Below are 20555 nucleotides of genomic sequence, written 5' to 3' on the forward strand. Positions count from 1 at the left end.
TGGTGTAAAATAACATTTTAAGCTGTAAAAGTTAAGTATAGGATACCCCATTGCATTTTCACACTTTATGCATGCTGTGTGAACAGGCACCAAAAACCTTGTTGGGGACTTTGTTATTTAGTAGAGGTTTATTATCTAATAAAAATAGCTTATGTAAATGAAACTGATAACTGTTTGGGAAGTAGGAATGTTTGACTTGATTTCATATGTCATAGTCAATGTTTTTAAAAACCTGCATTCATTAAATAATGAAGTACTTACTAGTTACGTATTTTTTCCATCTTAGCACGACGCATTTAGAGGATTTTTTGTCATTGTCAAGTGCAAATATGTACACAAGTATTTTGTGTGGCATTTTAATGTGTTAGTCTGGCTCTCTTGCACTGTAGTCATCTTTTTTGCAGGTTATCGTATACTGTGCCTCCTCAGTTATGTAGAAAACCATACAAACGTGAACTCTCACTCACATTGTTTGTGACATCACAAGAAACTCTCACACAAATATTGCACTTAACAAGATTAAATTCTCGAAACATGGTTTTCTCAGCATGAAAGAGTACGTAACCGGCACTTTGTTTGAACTAAAAACACAAAGTAAATGATGATGTCAACTAGTGCTATAAGTGGCTAGACACTGAAACATGTTAAATGTGGTTTAACAGAGGTGTCCAGATGATCACAATAATCAATAAAATTCATTTGCGCAGTAGACACAGTTTGGAAATCGTTGTGATTAGTCATATTATCTTCATTCCCTTGAGCCACAATGCCAAGTAGAGCTTGGCAGTGGCAGGAAATACAACACACATTGTTCCAACTTATACACATTTACCTGTTCAGATCTGCTGAGTTAAGTGCCCTGGTGTCAAGAAACTTAACCACATAATATTTAACACTGTTGGACGGACAGTATTATGCCAATGTCATTTTTTCGACACACATAAATCGCGGGAAAATTATAACTATGTTGGCGCAAAATTGGATGCAAATGAACATTGTGGAAATAAGAAATTCGTGAAACTTTCATTTACATACATTAAGCAAAACAGAAATTGTCTATTTTGTTAGAAAGTCACACAGCCTTTAGGAAAAAGTGAAGGGAAAAAAAAATAGATAAAACAGGAATTCAACCTTATTCCAACCAAATCTCTGCACTATAACATGGTACCTCTCGCATTAAGCTATGGTATAGCTGCATAATTAGAGACTTCGGAATTTAGCTTAGTCTTCTGTAGGCTTTACTCAGTGACATGGTATTAATTTACATTTAATTGTAACAAATCCTAACAAGAGCAACATGTTTTTAGTGATTATTTGATAAGCCCCTGCCTTAAAATGGCTTACTCTAACACAAGTTCTAACACAAATATTCTGACCTTGGGTATTATGTTTGCTGTAGTTTTCTTACAGCAAATCATACCAATACCAGTTCATTCTAAAGACATTAAATGTGCTGATGCAGAAATAACATACATTCATGGGCTGTAAGGTATAGTATAAAACCCACCTAATATGGGCTTCCATTGAAAAAGAAGAGTGCAATATGGTGTCTTGCCATCTGCAGACCTCAAGTTTTCTGCTTGTGATGTAGATGGCATTCTTGCTTTCTGCTGGTTCCACTGACACATCTCTGAAATATTGCAGAACTTATTTTGTTCCACTTGATGGAATAGCTCCTTAATATGAAATAGCTGGAAGTGACTTCACAAAACTCAGAGAACCATATCAGTGTCGGCAACATTGTCCTGTGTGCCAGCGGCTTAAGCGTTGATGTCCAGAGAGGGATTACAGGAAAAAAATTGTGTGTATGGATACATTGATACTTACTCTAGGTCTGCATTTCTCTTGGTTCCCACATTTCTGTGAAAAAAGTAATCCACACACAAATTGCTCACTGTAGAATTAGTGACTGCTTTTGTGTTTTCATAATTTATTGTTGCAACACATATCTATATTTTTTGTTTTATTTGTTTACTAGCAAATGCTGCCAAGGAGGGAATGATCCCATATTTTCCCAAAATAACAGAATGCTTAAGACTTTATTTGACTGATGAAATAAAGGAAGAAATTTCATGCCAGGTTCAGGCATTGGGTATGTAATCTTCATAGTAGACATAATTACTTTTCATCATAGAAGAAACAATACCACATAACTAACTTTCTTGGATTTTGGCCAGTTGGCGTACGTGATGTAGTGAATCGGCTGTTACCATGGGAATGATCAACTTTCAAGTATTTAAATGAAAATACTGAAAGTGCTGTGCCAGTCAAACAAGCTTAAAAATTCTGAGTGACTACAAAAGAATGAAATCTCATAACTTGTTAGAAGCTCCATGAGGCTGTTTGTGGACAGTGCTGTTACCTATAAGAAGGCAGCAGCCTCAGAGGACTGCATCAAAATGCAGTAAGACCTGTAGAGAAATGATACTGGTGATGGCTGGCAGCTGTCATTCTCAAACAGATACCTACTTCCATATGCTACTTTAAAGTGAGCAAAGATATCTTTCTCAATTAAAGGTTGTCTTGAGACACATGGTCCATTTCTGTTAACTACTGTCATATGGGTACATCTACAAGGTTATTAAAAATGACTGAAGGAATCTCTCAGATTTGCTGTAGCTATATTATTTAACATTGTCACAGGGCCTTGCACATACATAGAAAAACTGTTTTTTGACAAATTAAAAATGATAAATATGTGCCTGCCTACTGATTGTGCAGATATCAAGTTGATGATAAAGTTCTTCCCACGTTTGACACAGCATGTTCCTATAGTATGTCCAAAAGCACTGCTGACACAAATTTACAGTTCTGGTAGATTTGACACAAATTTACAGTTCTGGTAGATGAGGTGGTAAACACCGTATTTTTCACGGAACCCCACTTAAAAAAATCACGTGGGGTTAGATTTGGAGAATGTGGAGGCCATGACATGAATCGATGATCATAAACCCCAACACCACCGAACCAAACTTTCCTTGATTACCTGTTTAAGAATTCATTATCATCGTGATGAAAGTTGGAAGGAGCAACATACTGTTGGTTTATGAAGTCCACACTGTCAGTATCCAGCTGTAGCATGAGCCAATGTTCCAGCATGTCCAGATGCACATGTCTTGTAACTGTCTTCTTGCAAGTGAAAAAGGGTCTATAAACTTTAAAACAAGATATTGCACAGTAACTTTTGATGAGTCCCCAATTTGTTCCATGATTGCATGGGGATTCTACCCCAACATTGGCAAATTGTGCCCGTTCATTTGCCATTCATAAAAATTGTTGCTTTGTCAGTAAAGATAAGTTGCTCACAAAACCCTCCTCATCCATAAACTGTTTAAACTGTGCCGAAAATTCAAATATCTGAATTGGTCATTTGGGGTCGGGTTGTAGCAGGTGCAAGTGGTAAGGCTTCAGCTTAAGTTGTTTCCTTAAGTGTTTCCAAAAGAGTTTCCAAGTGGTAAATTATGGTATGTTAAGCTTTCAACTTGCTCTGTTCGTTGACTTCTGTGGGCAACGTGCAAAACTCACCCGCATATAATCATATGATGATTTCCTCACTCACTGCAAACCAGCCTGTTGATTTCCCCATACAGAAGCATCCTGAAGCATTAAACTGCAGGTACCATTGCCAGATGGGGTTGGCAGTTAGTGGATCTTTGTTGAATTTCGTTCTGCAGTGTTGGTGCCCTGTTACAGCAGTCTGATAAGGGTGCATTTCAACCACAACATATACTTTCTTGGCACCTGTCGCTGTGCTGCATAACTGCTCACTCCTGTTGGTGGCAGAAATCTGACGTGCGGCTACAACAATACAAAACATCTTGTTTCTCAGGATGAGTTTAGAGTTTTGTTGTGTGTCAATGTAAATTAATTTAGAGAGATCCACTTAATTGTACTAATTATAAGTTCAAAACATGACCAGTTTAGAGATTTCCCTCTTCAGGTGTATCACGTTATTGTACCTGGTAACACACAGTGTGTGGTTGGGCCAGTCAGTGTAACAGCTCCAAATCGCTACATATTGGTGGAAACCGTCGGCAATCAGGCAGCTGCACAATATGAACGCCAACCATGAATGCCTGGCAGCATAAAGTGCCTGTCAGCATGCGGTGATTTATAACTATTACACTGACTGGCCTGAACACGTGTTGTTTGTTATCAAATACTGTAATTTCATACAGGTGAAGATGAACTTAGAAGTTGCAAAACCAGTCATGGTGTGAATAAATAATTAGTACACATGAAGCGGATGTCACTAAATTAACAAGCCTCTTAGTAGCGGGTGTCTTACATACCAAATCTTATCAATGTAGCTACAGTGAATTTATGAAATTGCTTCAGTAATTCATAATAATCTTGTACTTAACAAATCAACAACTGTCTGCAATGGCTGCATGCATTTGTGCAATTGTGGGGCAAAATGAAAAGTTCAGCAATGTGGTATAGTGTGACATTTTACGTGATGAGCTGTGTTTTAATTTATGTGTTAGTATATGCAAGAATCTTACAGTGATAGTCAAAAATTTCCTTTCTTCCTGCAGTGTTGTATATATGTGAGAAATAAAGCAATAAAATTTACACAATAAGATTTGAAACATAAAAAATCTATCTAAAGATTTAGTTATGTGCTGTAACAGACACATCATTTTAGTCAAAGTTTGCATTATGCGTGGTAAATGACATCAAATAGTTGAATAGCTACAGTGTGTTGTGTAGTTCACACATTCAATAGCTGATACATTGTGAATGAATGTTTGGGATGACTTTCTGATCATTTTACTGTGTGAAGCCCACAATAAAGCTGAAAGTACATCATCAGAGAAAGCTATTAAGGAAACATTTTATAGGCATTGTAAGGGCTACTGAATGGAGTAGTGTGGGTTCTTTTTAAGAAAGTTCTTATTGCCAGAGTATGTTTGCCTCACATCCTCAACTGCTGTGAAATTGTGTTAGTCATTTTCATTGGTCATCCCTGCTGTTACATGGGTAGCAGCTAAACAACCTTGATATTCTAACGACAGTGGAAATGAGTGTGTTAGAATAGAGAAAGGGAGGTTACAAATCTGAGGAGGAGAGGTAACACTCCCTCAGAAATAATGATCATTGCATTGTTTTCTGTTGTGTTTTTGTCACAAGTGAGATGTTGCCCGTTGTGCTCAAAGGAACTGAAAGTTTGCGGTGGTACAGTTGATTGACTGCATTGAAAATTTATAGGCACCTAATCACAACCACTCTTTCTACAAAGTTCATAATGCCTATAATGTACAAACCAAATCTAGGCACCCGTTTTTTATAGTTTCTTTGTGGATGGCAATTTTGGCCTCTTTGCCTACGTTAGGACAATAATACAAACACCCCGGCACAGTGGTGCATGGAGGTGTTAAAGGGAACCTGTAAAATTGAACCTTCATCAGTGATGGTGACGATATATTACACTTGTCTGTGGACTGATATTGCATATTTTCTGTGCAAGTTTTGTTTAACATTGCAGTTACGAAATTTCCACACTAGTTGTGAGGTGAGTGTAATAAGAGTAACTAGGACAGTTCTTGCTGGAAGTGTGTAGAATGCCTTTTCAGATGCCCTTTGAGTGGGAGTACAAATGCGTATAGTTAACAAGTGTTGGTGGCATACAATATAAATACTGATTTTGCCTATTTAATTCAGTATTCCATTGCACCCAGTCTTTTTACTTCTCTCCTTTTCAGCAATCTCCCTCCCCACCTCTCTGCGCCTTCCATCTAACATCCCGACTGCACATAGGTGCCCACCCTCTTTCCACCTAATCCATGTGTGCTCCCAGTAGTACATCTCTGTCCAACACTGCTACCCTGCTATCCCTGTCCCTCCCCGCTCCAGCCTTCTCCTTACCCCCAACCAGTCGCCACTCCCAACATGCACTAGTGCGCTGCTTGCAGTGTGGCCTCAGTTGCCTGAGACTGCAGTTGCGTTTTCACAACTGACATACCTACCTTCTTTAGAATAGGAATTACATCCTGCCTGAAGCCTGAGGGTATGTCACCTGTCTCCGATTTCTTGCACACCGGATGAAGTAAATTGTCGTGGTTCACTTTCCCAAGGATCTCGGTAATTATAAGGGAAGGTCTTCTAATCCAGAGCCATTGTTTAGACTTCGGCTTTCAATACTTTGTCAACATACATTTCTGCAGATGAGTTTATTAGAAGGAAAAGTAATGTATGTCCGAGGAAAAATAAAATCAGATGATACATTGAATGAACAGGCAGATATCCATCTGAACAATAGTGAATTCTACTTGGCCACTGTCGTTGCAGTCGGTTTGATGATCCTCAAGACATACCTTTTTCAGATTCTGAACGTAACGCAGTGTCAAATATTGTCAGTTCAAGAACATACAGCTCAAATATAGAGAAATATTTTTGAACACCACAACTTAACAGCTGAAGGTGGTAATGGTAGTGACTACAATTATGGCAGGCCTAATGTTAGCTGTCACGCTAACCTCTTTTCGATATTATAGTGATTATTATTGTAGTTACACTATGTTTAATATTAAATTATTATTTACTGTATTGTATTGCTAAATAGTTATGGAAATTTAAGAGAGCTTTCAAATTATTCGGTTTCCTCACTTCTTCATTTCACAAGGTAAAAAGAGGAACACTTTGGCATTATGTATTTAGACTTTTTAGCATTAAGTAATCAAATTAGTGTATATTGTTGTTACTTTAGGCAAATTCTTTCACTGTTTTGAATCCTCTCCCTCATGCTGCCACAGAACATTAAAAAACTACCATATGAGGTTTTATTTCATGTCCGAGGGTAGTTTGTTTCCGACCTCAGCATGAAGATTAGTAGGCCTTCTCAACAAAACTTGGGAATTTGAATGTACCTAATAAGGCACTTGTCAAAAATTTCAACCATTTTGGATGCATAGTTGTTAGATAGTGGTTTTAGTGAGTCAGTGATCGTTCTTGTGAAAATGGACGAAATAGAATATCGAGCTGTCATTAGATTTTTGTTTCTGAAAAGCAATACACCTATGCAAATTAACAAATATTTGACACACTTTACAGCAACTCAGTGCCATTATTTTGGGCAGTTGTGTTTTAACTTGGCCATACCAGCTTGCATGACGAACATTAAAGCTGACGGCATGCCGGGTGCCAAGATTGCTCACTCTGCACCGTGTTAAGCCTCAGCACTTGACATTGTGAAGTTTTTTGTTCACTCGGCTAAAAGTTGTGCTCGGAGGGCAGAAATTTTTGTCAACTGAAGAGGCCATCACTGTTGTAATAATAATAAAAAAAAAATTGCAGAGAAACACACTATTATTATTTGGACTGATTAAAGAAATGGTGCATTGCTGGGAGAGTTGTATAGACTTACAAGGAGATTATGTTGAAAAATAAAAATAGTTGAAGAAAAATATCATAGGTGCGAAACTTTCCAGGCTACCCTTGTAGACTCCTTCATTCCGTGCTAAATTCTGTCAACAGGTTGGGACCTGTCCCAACATAATTTTCCTGTAGCATAATTTGTAAATTTGTGATATTAGATTTTTATGTGCACAGGTACAGGGATTTGTGTTTCCAGATTTTATTGTACATTGTGTTTTCCTGTAGATACGTTAGGTACAATGGCACGAGCTGTGGGAGCAGAAAACTTTTTGCCACTAGCAGAAGAAAGCATACAACTAGGTTTGAAATTTGTTCAACATAAAGATGAACCTGATTTAAGAAAAGCAGCATTTGGTCTGTTTGCCTCTCTCGCATCAATTATGAAAGAAGAAATGCATTCTGTGTTGCCTACTATTGTAGAGATTATGATGGAATCCATAAAGAGTACTGATGGACTTGTGGTAAGAAAATATTCTTTTTTATTACCTTAGTTTTGATTTTAACTTTGGGATATTAGCTGCTGAGGCACTTTCTGCAGGGGACGTATGCTAGTACAGACTTCTCAACTGCGTTGTTCAGTTGTTAACCTCTGTATTCACTTATTAAGAACTTTGTTGTGTGTTTGTTTGTAGTTCTTAACTTCAGTATCAAAAGCTGTAAAGAAAAATCACAAAATCAAATGCATGTAGCTTTAATTTGTAATCATCTTAGTGTTTAATACTATGTTAGATGGAACTAAATTTGGCACATGATGTTCAGTAAAAGAGCATAGTCATGAGTAGAGACTGGATTTTATGCATTTGCATATTCATTTGCATATTTTGCTCCTTTTCACCCATTATTCGTATTTTAACTGAAAACTAGTGATGTATATTTTTGCTCTATGTTTACAAAATTTTAAAAATTGAGACGGACCATCTCGAGCATGATCTAGTCTTGATGTCTCGCAGATTGATTGCGACCTAGAATTGTGTGCAATCGCTAATTGAGAAGCCACTGTCTAGCAAAATCATTACAGAAGAGGAACAGGAACAGCAGACAGTCAGTGCTCAATGCCTGTGCCCCTCTGTTAATCCTCTCCACTGTCATACTGTACACATCGGCAACAATCAAATTAAACTATGCTATCTTTTGGTTGCATGTCCATTGTTTCAGTTTAGCTTTCTATTTAGTTCTATACAGTTCATTGTGTTTACGACGTGTAATGTGTATAAAGTGTTCTGCGACGTGCTGTACGAAAAAAGAAATGTCGTTTCGTGGATTGCTGACCATCCTGGAACATTTACATACGAGGGAATTGTTTTATATTGTCGAGTTTGCTAGAAAAAAGTTTCATGCAAACAAAAGTTTCAAATAGACGAGCCTGAGGAATGCAGAAGAAAGGACCATGACAACTTCTGACAACAGCAAGTTGCAGTAGCAAGGATTTGTCCAAAGGTAACCAAAAAAGTCAGTTGAACATGGGTCTATGTGAAGTATCCATTGTAAACAATATTCCTCTTCACAAACTTACAAACCCTATCCTTGAAGGCTTCCTGCGCAAATATTGCTTAAATCAAAATATACCAGCTGAGTCAGCATTGCGTAAAAATTACACGCTGACATTTTACTTAAATGTTCAGGAAGAAATATGCATTGAACTCGAGGATAGCATTAGCTGGATTTTAGTTGATGAAACTACATACACTTGTGGCTGTTACATTGCAAATTTGTTGGTGCTTTAAAAGAAGAGCCTTCTTCCTATTTAGTGGCCTGTGAAGAACTTGAACAAATAAATCCATCTAAGATTGACAGATTTGTGAATGAGGCTGTTAGAAAAATATTTCCTTAACCTTCTCCACATGAAAGGGTGTTTGTGTTTATTTCAGATGCTGCTCCCTATGTGATCAAAGCAGGAAAAGCCCTCAGAGTATGTTATCCCAATTTGATTCATGTGACGTGCTTTGCTCGTTGGGTACATTGCTTTGCCGGAAAAGTGCATTCCACATTTGTGAATGTAAATAAACTGATTTCATCCATAAAGAAAGTGTTTCTAAAGGCTCCTGCTCGTGGTAAGACCTACAAAGAAAAACTACCAAATGTGCCTTTACCTCCCAAATCAGTGGTAACTCAGGGTTCGTGGGTTGAAGCTATGTTGTTTCACAATGAACATTTTGAGGCCATTAGAGGGGTAGTAAATGACTTTGATAGTGCAGAAGCTTTGGCAGTTTGCCAGTGCAAGGAAGCTTTTGATTCTGGTATTAAAGAAAAGACATTGCAGGTATGTGGAAGAAATCGGTGCTAATCACAGCAAGTATTAAAAAGCTTGAGACTCAAGGTTTGGCATTGAATGAGTCTGTTCAGTTAATGAATAAAGTTATTCTAGTGTACTCCTCATTGCTGGAGGTATTCCCAAGAAAACATAAAGAAAAGTTTGAAAACATTTTAAACAATAACCCAGGCTTTGAACTCTTGTGCCAAATCAATAGTTTTCTTAATACGACGGGTGAACTTTTAACAGAAACAGTAAGTGCCGACGTGGCACGCAAATTCAAATACTGCCCAGTTACCTCAGTTGATGTAGAACAGTCCTTTTCTGCTTATAAATATGTTTTGAGTGATCAAAGACACAATCTTACTACCAAACCTGTGGAACAGTACTTGATCATTTGTTTACAATTGCAGAAAAATGTAAAATAAATTGTAAATGATTCTTTGGTCCCATAGTATTAATTAAGTCAATGCTGTTCAAAAAAATTCGTGTGTGTGTTGTTTCTTGAATAAAATATTACGGAGTTTTTGAGCTTGCCTCTCTGCATGCGATATGTCTTGAAGTTGGTCTTATATATATATATATATATATATATATATATATATATATATATATATATATATTAATTGTTTCACGATAACTCGCTCGCATCACATCCGTTTGTTACCAACAATAATAGCAAAGAAGGAGCACTTGTTAAAACACAGTATGCATCCCGATTTTGCAAATTTTCAGAAAACAATCCAAGAAAGGCCCCCTTTCTAACCTTTACTAGAATGCCCCCCAGGGGGTCCACAACTCTTTCGTGGATACGTGCGTGGCGAGCACGGGGCCCCGAGTCATTGCAGCCTTCTTTCTCTCCCGGGCTGCATTTCCTTTCCCTTCCCCTCCTTTCCCCTCCATACCCCTTTCCCCTCGCCCTCTCCTCTCCCTCTATTGGTGTCCTTGCTTATGTTGGCCCCCGCTATCCTCCTGGTTCTGTTGGTTTTACACTCTGGCTTTGTTGCGTAATCATCTCCTCCTTTTGGCATTCCTTGGTCCCCCTCTGGGGTTTGACCTCCATTCCAAAATTTCTCTTTCCGTAGTGTGAGCCATTTGGGGAAGAGCACCTTACCTAGTGTCTCCGACGTGTGCCCTCCTAGTATATTCCACCTTTTCTTCTACGTCGTTGTCTGATGCTAGGGTGCATAGCCAGCACGGTAGCCAGCCCGTGTGGTGGGGTCGCTATGTACCCTTTTGGTTGAGCCCCCTGAACACACAGGGATCACACTTCTGATACCTGAGCTGTGACCTCCTCATGCATGCCTTGGAGTGGTTGCTCGTCATCCTGGAGCATCGGAACTCCCGGCAATGGCCGCCGTGCCAGACGGCCCTTGCTGTGGCTGGGTGGCGCCCGTGAGGAGAGCCCCTGATCGGAGTGGGTGGTATCAGGGCGGACGCTATGCAGATGAAACGCATAAGGGTCCAAACCTCTGGCCGCTCTTCTGCGGCCGTCTCTCTGCGTGGTACTGATTCCTCAAGTGCTGCTTCTCTTGCCCCTTCGGCCTTCCCTTCCGTGGCTACCCCCTGGGAGGAGGGTCAGGCCCGTCGTCTAGGGGCAAAACCTTTCCCCCGTTATCTAGTCTGCACCAGGACTGATGGAGATACTTTCACCGGTGTCAAACCTTTATTCTTTGTGGAACACATTGAAGACAAGTTCGGCGAAGTGGACTCCCTGAGCAAGATGCGGTCGGGTTCATTACTGATAAAAACTGCTTCGGCTGCCCAATCTGCGGCCCTTCGTGCCTGTACCCATCTTGGCACAATTCCCGTGTCCATTACCCCTCACCAGTCTCTAAATATGGTACAAGGTGTGATTTTTCACAGAGACCTCATCCTTCAAACTGATGAGGAACTTCGGGACAATCTCGGACGGCGGGGTGTTCACTTTGTTCGGCGTGTTCAGAAGGGTCCTAAAGATAATCGTATTGATACTGGTGCCTTTATCCTGGCCTTTGAAGGGGATACCCTTCCTGAGAAAGGTGAGATTATGGTCTATCGCTGTGATGTGAAGCCGTATATCCCACCTCCTATGCGGTGTTTTAAGTGCTTGCGTTTTGGCCACATGTCTTCTCGCTGTACCCAGGACCCTCTCTGTGGTGACTGTGGACGTCCACTCCATGAGGGGAGTCCCTGTGTTCCCCCTCCTGTATGTGTAAATTGTCATGGTAGTCATTCTCCACGTTCAGCAGATTGCCCAGTCTATAAGAAAGAAAAAAAGATACAGGAGTATAAGTCTCTTGATCGTTTAAGCTACACAGAGGCCCGTAAGAAATATGCACGATTGCACCCTGTGTCCATGACATCTAGTTACGCCTTGGTTACATCTTCATCCCTTCCTCCCCCTTCCTTACCCCCCTCCCGGACCCCTCTCCTTCCCCCCTCCCCTGCGGCTCCCACACCTTCTCCTCTGGGCGCCGCTCCCCCTCCCCAGCCGGAGAAGTGTCCCACTCCTTCGGCGTCTGCCGGTCAAGGGCGCCTCTCCCGGGATGCCCGTTCCCGGCACCTTCCAGGTCAAAGGTCTGCTGCAGCGCGGCGACCGCGAGAGCCGCGGTCTATCGGCCCCCAGGTCGCCCGGTCTCTTTCTGTTCCTGATCTTGCTGCAGCTGGCTCCATTATGCCACACAGCCCTCCTCGATCTCAGCCTGAAAAGAAGAAGAAACATAAGTCCCGGGACAAAGAGCCTCTGGTGTCACCGGAGGTCCCTTCCCCGGCTTCACAACCGGATTCTGACCTGTCGTTTATGGATGTCGCCCCCTCCTTGTCGGTGACAGGTGGGGACCCGGCGGTATGACTGGATTTAGCGTGTTCAGCCCTCATTTAAACCATCGTTCTGTGGTTCTCCAATGGAATTGTAATGGCTACTATCGTCACCTTCCGGAATTGAAATCCCTTCTTTCGTCCTACTCAGCAGCTTGTGTGGTTCTCCAGGAATCTCATTTTACTGATGCTCACTCACCGACCCTCCGTGGGTTCCGTGTTTTCTGTCGAAATCGGGTCGGACCCTTGCGGGCTTCTGGTGGCGTTTGTACGTTGGTCCGTACAGACATTGCTAGCACGTGGATTCCTCTCCAAACTACATTGGAAGCAGTTGCTGTTAGGGTCCACTTAGACTCTGCAGTCACAGTATGCAATCTTTATCTCCCTCCTGACAGGACTCTTACACCTGCTGCCTTAACCACCCTTCTTCAGCAACTTCCTCCTCCCTTCCTCCTCCTTGGGGATTTTAATGCTCATCATCCTTTGTGGGGCAGTGCCTTTCCATCTAGACGAGGTCTTCTTATCGACCAATTTATTGCAGACCACGACCTGTGCCTTCTTAATGATGGCTCCCCTACTCATTTCAGTGCTGGTCATGGTACCTTTTCTGCCATTGATCTTTCTCTTTCTTCTCCCTCTCTCCTCCCTTCATTACACTGGTCGCCACACGACGACCTTTGTGATAGTGACCATTTCCCATTGATTATCACGCTCCCTTCCCGCTCCCCGATGGACAGGTTACCTCGTTGGTCTTTCCACCGCGCCGATTGGCCTCTATATACTGCACAGGTCGAGTTTTCTCCCTCTTTGTCGGGTTGTATTGATGACGTCCTACGTGACGTGTCTGACGCGATTGTTCGCGCTGCTAACCTTGCTGTCCCGCGCTCATCTGGACAATTTCGTCGTCGGCAAGTCCCGTGGTGGAGTACGGCCATTGCCATTGCCATCCGTGATCGCCGTCGAGCTTTGCAACACTTTAAGAGGCACCCATCTGTAGCCAGCCTTTCTACCTTTAAGCGCCTTCGCGCTAAAGCCCGTTATTTAATCAAACAGAGCAAGCGGATATGTTGGGAACGATTCGTTTCTTCCCTTGGTTCCACTGTCCCTCTGTCACGGGTATGGGCTACACTTCGCTCTCTCCAAGGTTGCCATCGGCATTCCACCCTCCCAGGCCTTCACCTCCCAGATGGCATTTGTACGGACCCATTAGTTCTCGCAGAACATCTTGCGACCCATTTTGCAGTGGCATCAGCGTCGGCCTCCTATCCAGCTGCTTTCCTTCATCAAAAACAGCAGGCTGAAGCTGTCACCTTATGTTTCACCACTTGTGAGTCAGAATCTTACAACGAACCTTTCACTGAATGGGAATTTCTTTCTGCTCTATCTGCTTCTCATGATACGGCTCCTGGCCCAGATTCCATTCATAACCAGCTGCTTCAACATCTCAGTGCTCCACAACGGCACCATCTTCTTCGGGTGTTTAACCGTATCTGGCTCCAGGGTGACTTCCCTTCTCAGTGGAGGGATAGCATTGTGGTTCCTGTCCTTAAGCCTGGTCAGAACCCCCTATCTGTTGACAGCTATCGGCCAATTAGTTTGACCAATGTTGGTTGTAAGTTACTTGAACGGCTGGTAGCCCGTCGGCTCACTTGGGTCCTCGAATCTCGGGATCTATTGTCCCCTTACCAGTGTGGCTTTCGAGAGGGACGATCTCCAATCGATCATTTGCTTCGCTTGGAATCCGCAGTTCGGCAGGCTTTTTCCCAGCGCCGCCATTTGGTTGCAGTGTTTTTTGACCTTCGCAAGGCCTATGACACGGCCTGGCGCCATCACATCTTACTAACCCTTCATCAGTGGGGTCTTCGGGGCCCACTCCCGATTTTTTATCCGCCAGTTCCTGATCCATCGGTCATTCAGAGTTCGAGTTGGTACTGCTTTTAGTTCTCCACGGACCCAGGAGACGGGCATCCCACAGGGTTCTGTCTTGAGTGTCCTTCTTTTCCTCATTGCTATCGATGGACTTGTGGCCTCTGTCGGTCCCTTGGTCGCCCCTGCCCTGTATGTGGATGATTTCTGCATTTGGGTTAGTTCCTCCTCGATGCCATCTGCAGAACGGCAGCTCCAGGTGGCTATACGGCGTGCCTCTGCATGGACCCTCTCCCACGGGTTTCAATTCTCTCCTTTAAAATCGCGGGTGGTCCACCTCTGTCGCCGTACTACGGTCCACCCTGATCTAGAGCTCTATCTCGCTGCACAAAGATTGCCTGTGGTTCCACAGTTTCGTTTCCTAGGTCTTCTTTTCGACAACAAGCTCACTTGGCTGCCCCATATCAGACTCCTGAAGGTAGGATGTTTCCGTAAACTCAATGTCCTTCGCTTCCTTGCCCACTCCTCCTGGGGTGCGGACCGTTCCCTCCTCCTCCGTCTTTATCGTGCTCTAGTTCTGTCACGTTTGGACTATGGTTGTCAAGTTTATGGTTCAGCTGCTCCTTCCACGCTGCACGTGCTGGATCCAGTCCACCATCGTGGTATCCGTTTGGCCACCGGTGCCTTCCCTACTAGCCCTGTTGATAGTCTCCTGGTTGAAGCTGGGATCCCCCCCCCTTTCTGTTCGGCGGTCCCAGCTTCTGGTGTCTTATGCCCTTACTATCCGTTCTTCTCCCGCTCATCCTTCCTATTCTATCCTATTCCCAGACTATGGGCGTCGCCCGCCTGACTCCCGCCCTCGGGCGGGTTTACCGGTTGGGCTGCGCCTTGCGTCTCTTACCCGTGATTTTCGGCTTCCTTCTTTGTCCTGTCTTCCTCGCTCCCTCCCCTCCACCCCTCCTTGGTTAGTTCCTCGGCCTCGAATTTGGATGGATCTCCGCCGCGGTCCGAAAGATTCCATCCCCCCGGTGGTGTTCCGTTCCTTTTTCCGCCAAATTTTATGGGAGTTTCGGGATGCTGTTGTTTTTTACACTGATGGTTCTAAATCTGCTGATCATGTTCGGTATACCTTCACATCCTTTGTTGGAACGGAAAATCATCTACTGCCACCCTCATGTGGGGTGTTTACTGCGGAATTGATGGCAATTTCCCGGGCCCTTACCTTTATTAAACAATCCCAACACAACCGCGTTTTGTTATGTACGGACTCGATGAGTGGCCTTCTTGCTATTGACCGGTGTTTTTCACGCCATCCCTTGGTCTCTGCCATCCATGACCATCTCGCTGATCTTCACCGTGCTGCTTGTTCCATTGACTTCCTATGGGTCCCGGGCCATGTGGGTATCCCGGGTAATGAGCTCGCTGATCGTTTGGCTGGGGGAGCAGTTACTTACCCCCCGTTTTCTGTAACCCCTCCTGCAGCAGATTTACGGCTTCACATCAAATCCCACTTTGCACAGTCATGGGCCAATTCTTGGGAGGCTACTCCACTGTCTAATAAACTTCGTGCCATTAAGGTGAATACAGGCCCATGGCGTTCTTCCTTTAGCCTCTCCCGCAAGGACTCGACCACACTGTGTCGTCTCCGCATTGGCCATACCAGGCTGACCCATGGTTTCCTTTTGCGTGATGAGCCACCCCCGCTATGTGGTTGTGGAGCCTTCCAGTCAGTGGCCCACATTTTGGTTGAATGCCCCCTTCTTTTGGCTCTGCGTGCTAAGTACAGACTCCCCCACACTTTACCTTTGATGTTGGCTGACGATTCCCGGATGGTCTCTCTGGTTCTAGGTTTCCTCCGGGAGAGTGGTTTTTATTCTCAGTTTTAAAGTTTTTAATCTCCCTCTGGTGTTGGGGCAGGGCGGTGAGTGTTTGGGTGTCTCCCACTGTAGGCAGTGTTCAGAGATTCCCGATTCACCTCCCTGACCGGAATCCTCTTTTCTTTCCCTTTTACTCTGTTTTCACCCCTTCTTTTTAAGGCTTGGTTAGTTTTTCTATTCCCATACGTACTTTCTGCATTATAGCAGTTGTACCTTTTAAGTCACAGGTGGTCTTGCCTATGCTGTTTCAGCATAGTGTTGGGTTCGTTCTCTTGCCAACTTCCCTCATTTGTTTTTACTAATGACAACGTGACTGCCCTTTTACGTTTCCCCTTTATCCGTTTTATTTTTCTGACTATACTGAGATGTCCCGTTAGCAGAATGGAGTCTATTTGAAACAAGGGACTGATGACCTTGCTGTTTGGTCCCTTTAACCTCAAACAACCAACCAACCAACCTTTACTAGAATGTATTCAGAAAATATCATCAGCATCCTAAATGTACAGATTTTTCACGTGGTTGGCACTCATCCTCATAGTTGAATTGCATAGGTTCAACTTTAACATAGAATGCACTCACTCACTACCATGCTTTTTATTATTTGATCTTGCTTATTTCGAAACTTTTTATGCATTTTTTAAGAATTTTTCATTCATACTTGCGTGCATATTTCAAGGTTTTTATGATGCATATAATCCGGTCTCTACTTACGAGAGAGCTGTAAACATTTGTGCCGTCAGCTGGTGTCGAAAACTGTCCTTCTGGATAATGGCTTGTTAAAAAATTTCATTTTATAATCTTGTTTTTAAGTCATGACTAGTGCTAATAAAAACAATGTTTTTTGTTGCAGCCAACGTACAAAGATGATGAAAATGATTTTCAAATATATGATTTAAGTGACACAGCAGATGAGGAGGACATTGAAAATGAGTCAGGAGATGATGATGAAGATGATGATTTCCAAGGTTATTATTTTTACTATTATTTCTTCTTCTTCTTCTTCTTCTTCTCTTTCTCCTCCTAGTTTCGGCTGTATTGGGCCACACAGTGAACAAAAAAGAGCATTTCAGAATCTTTTTACCCATCTTTGTGGGTATATAATTTTTGTTCTCTCAAAGGTTTTTTCCTATTGAGGCTTAGATTTTTGTAGCTGGACAAATGTTCAGTTGTGACTTTCTGCTAAAAACTACTTTTATTTCATGTGGTTATTCCTGCTGCTTTTCAGTCATTCTTTGGTCTATCTCAATCTCTGTTCCTGATTTAGAAAGAGTTTTGTGGAATTAGATAGACTTTCTAGTTACTGTTCGACTCTTAGTTTTTAATATGCCCATAAAATTTAACATAACGTGTGAATAAAGATTAGTATATGGTGCTTGTGAATTTCATTATTTGGTCATTTTGAACAACAAATTTTTGCTGATAATGATATAAATATGGCTTTTGGAACAGATAAATGTAAGAAAAATAGCATAGTCAAGGGAAAACACACTAAACAGGAAGATTACATATTGGATAACCACAGCGACTGCATAGAAGCGATGGAAAAAACGGATGCCTATAAATGTCTAGGATACAGACAAAAAATAGGAATAGATGATACAAATATTAAAGAAGAACTAAAAGAAAAATATAGATAAAGACTAACAAAAATACTGAAAACAGAATTGACAGCAAGAAACAAGACAAAAGCTATAAATACTTATGCTATACCAATATTGACCTACTCATTTGGAGTAGTGAAATGGAGTAACACAGACCTAGAAGCACTCAATACACTTACACGATCACAATGCCACAAATATAGAATACGTCACATACATTCAGCAACTGAAAGATTCACATTAAGCAGAAAGGAAGGAGGAAGGGGATGTATCGACATCAAAACCCTACATTATGGACAGGTAGACAATTTAAGAATTCTTTATAGAACGAGCAGAAACTAGCAAAATACACAAAGCAATCACTCATATAAATACATCGGCTACACCACTGCAATTTCATAACCATTTCTACAACCCTTTAGATCACATAACATCAACAGATACGAAGAAAGTAATTGGAAAAAGAAAACACTACATGGCAAGCACCCGTATCATCTAACACAGCCACACATCGATCAAGACGCATCCAACACATGGCTAAGTAAAGGCAATATATACAGTGAGACGGAAGGATTCACGATTGCAATACAGGATCAAACAATAAACACCAGATATTACAGCAAGCATATTATTAAAGATTCCAATACCACAACAGATAAATGCAGACTTTGCAAACAACAAAGAGAAACAGTAGATCACATCACAAGTGGATGTACAATACTAGAAAATACAGAATACCCCAGAAGACATGACAATGTAGCAAAAATAATACATAAACAGTTTGCCTTACAACATAAACTTATAAAACAACATGTTCCCGCATACAAGTATGTACCACAAAATGTATTGGAGAATGATGAATACAAATTATACTGGAACAGAACCATTATAACAGATAAAACACCACCACATAACAAACCGGACATCATACTCACCAATAAAAAGAAGAAATTAACACAACTAATCGAAATATCCATACCCAATACAACAAATATACAAAAGAAAACAGGAGAATAGTAGTAGAAGAAGAAGAAGAAGAAGAAGAAGAAGAGTGGGAAGGGTAGGAGGCAGGTTGAACTCTGAAACAAGGGCAGCCATGGACTCCATATAAAGGAGCAGGCAATGGGGAACCCCTCAAGCGGCCAAAAAGCCAATGTGACTTACCTCACACAGAGGAGTAGAAACCATGTTCACAGATGAAACAAAACTATATCAACCACTTTGGCATTGTCCGCTAACCCCAAAGGCAGTGTGTCAGCTGATTTGAGGTTTCGTAACAAGGTGGCCAACTGAGGGCAGCCCAGTAGGATGTGGACCACTGTCAGAATGGCACCATGCTGACAGCATGGTGCCATTCTGACCGTGGGTTGGATCCTAACATCGTAGAGCATGGCAATGGTTCAGCAAAGTGTAGCCAATGTGAAGTTGACAGAATGGTAGTTTCTCTGCAAAAAAGCGTGAAGTGAAGACTGCCACATGGTCGGAGTCCCCTTTATTGCTACAGTTTATTAGGAGAAATGAGGGGACACCAACACATGTTCCAAGCCTTCAACAACTGACAGCATAGAGTTGACCAAAGATCCAGTTATTGTACTCCCATCTCCAAAGTTGGCATCCTGGTGGCAGACTTGGCCAACTGGTCAGCATGACCTGGGGTCCAGACAAAGGTGAACGACCATCCACATCCATGGAGATCTGAAAGGAGGCCATGAATAGTCACCATCGGTGGATGTTGAGGGCAGCACTAGTCAATAGCTTGCTGATTAAGAATGTCTCACCAGTGTAAGAACAGATGTAACTGAGGGCTCTAATGATGGTCACTAATTCTCGATGCCCGTTAAGCAGGGACTGTTGTTCACTGCACCTTGCATGTGTCTCGTAAAATCGGTTTGCCTGTTGACCATAGAGCCAATAGTGTGTACCATTTCCGAACCTGAAAATGAATCAAGGATGGCAAGGAAAAAGTGGCAAAAAATCTAAGCGGTCAACAGTCTATTGGTCCAAAGGATAGGTAGAGAGAGATCTGAGGATAGTGTACACAGTATAGAAGCATACATTATTGCTACCTGACAAGAGGCGACAGTGGGGGAAGTCAGAGTTCTGAGTGCAGACATTGCATGCGAACTGCGTTCATCACTCCAGTCCTGGGTCTCTGTTGTGAGAGGTGGATATCCCTACCAGGAGAAAAGGGCACGGTAGATTGAAAGTTGAGGGAAGCAGTGAATGTGCATCATATAGTTGAAAAGCAGTCGATGGTGCCTGATCTGTAGTAGGACACCAGCTTTCACTAGTAAGCTTTTCAGAGGGGTTGTCTGCAATGCCCCTGTCAATAGCCTATTGGATCCAGAATCTGCATTGCTGAAGGCAATGCCAAGCCATATGACAAACTTATATAAACAAGACATGAGAGGAGCAGAGCTTTGTAGAGTAGTCTGTGTCCCTGCTGGTGCTACTGAAGCAGCAAAGAGCAGCATGGTCATTTAAGCTGGAAAAGATGTGGAAGCTACGTCAACAGGTTATCAAAAAACCATTCCCAAAAAGCAGTAAGACAAACATATTGGGCTGCTGGTCATTGAGTTCTGATTGTGGATGGACAATATGATAGCAACAAAAGCTTCATGCATGTCTCAACGGCTGAAAACAGGAAGCCATAGACGAGAGCCCAGAATTGTGCCTTTTGTATGGCACCCTGCAGTTGCCATTCAGTAGCATCCACATTGGAAAAGCGATAGTGAATGCAAAAATTCAGTATACAGGGAGGATGATACTGTAGACCCCCAGCTG

The 20555-nt window shown here is 42.3% G+C and overlaps 1 protein-coding gene across 1 annotated transcript in view; it reads left to right on the forward strand.

The window, feature by feature from the left end:
* LOC124612750 (importin-4-like) overlaps nucleotides 1-20555 on the forward strand; it is a 112830-nt gene that overhangs the window by 58751 nt on the left and 33524 nt on the right. The window contains exons 9-11 of the mRNA XM_047141141.1: nucleotides 1979-2092; nucleotides 7603-7838; nucleotides 17021-17135. Coding sequence (XP_046997097.1) covers nucleotides 1979-2092; nucleotides 7603-7838; nucleotides 17021-17135 — 465 coding nt within the window. The remainder of the gene's footprint in view (nucleotides 1-1978; nucleotides 2093-7602; nucleotides 7839-17020; nucleotides 17136-20555) is intronic.

Source organism: Schistocerca americana, chromosome 4, assembly GCF_021461395.2.
Source record: "Schistocerca americana isolate TAMUIC-IGC-003095 chromosome 4, iqSchAmer2.1, whole genome shotgun sequence".
In the NCBI taxonomy this organism is placed as follows: domain Eukaryota; kingdom Metazoa; phylum Arthropoda; class Insecta; order Orthoptera; family Acrididae; genus Schistocerca; species Schistocerca americana.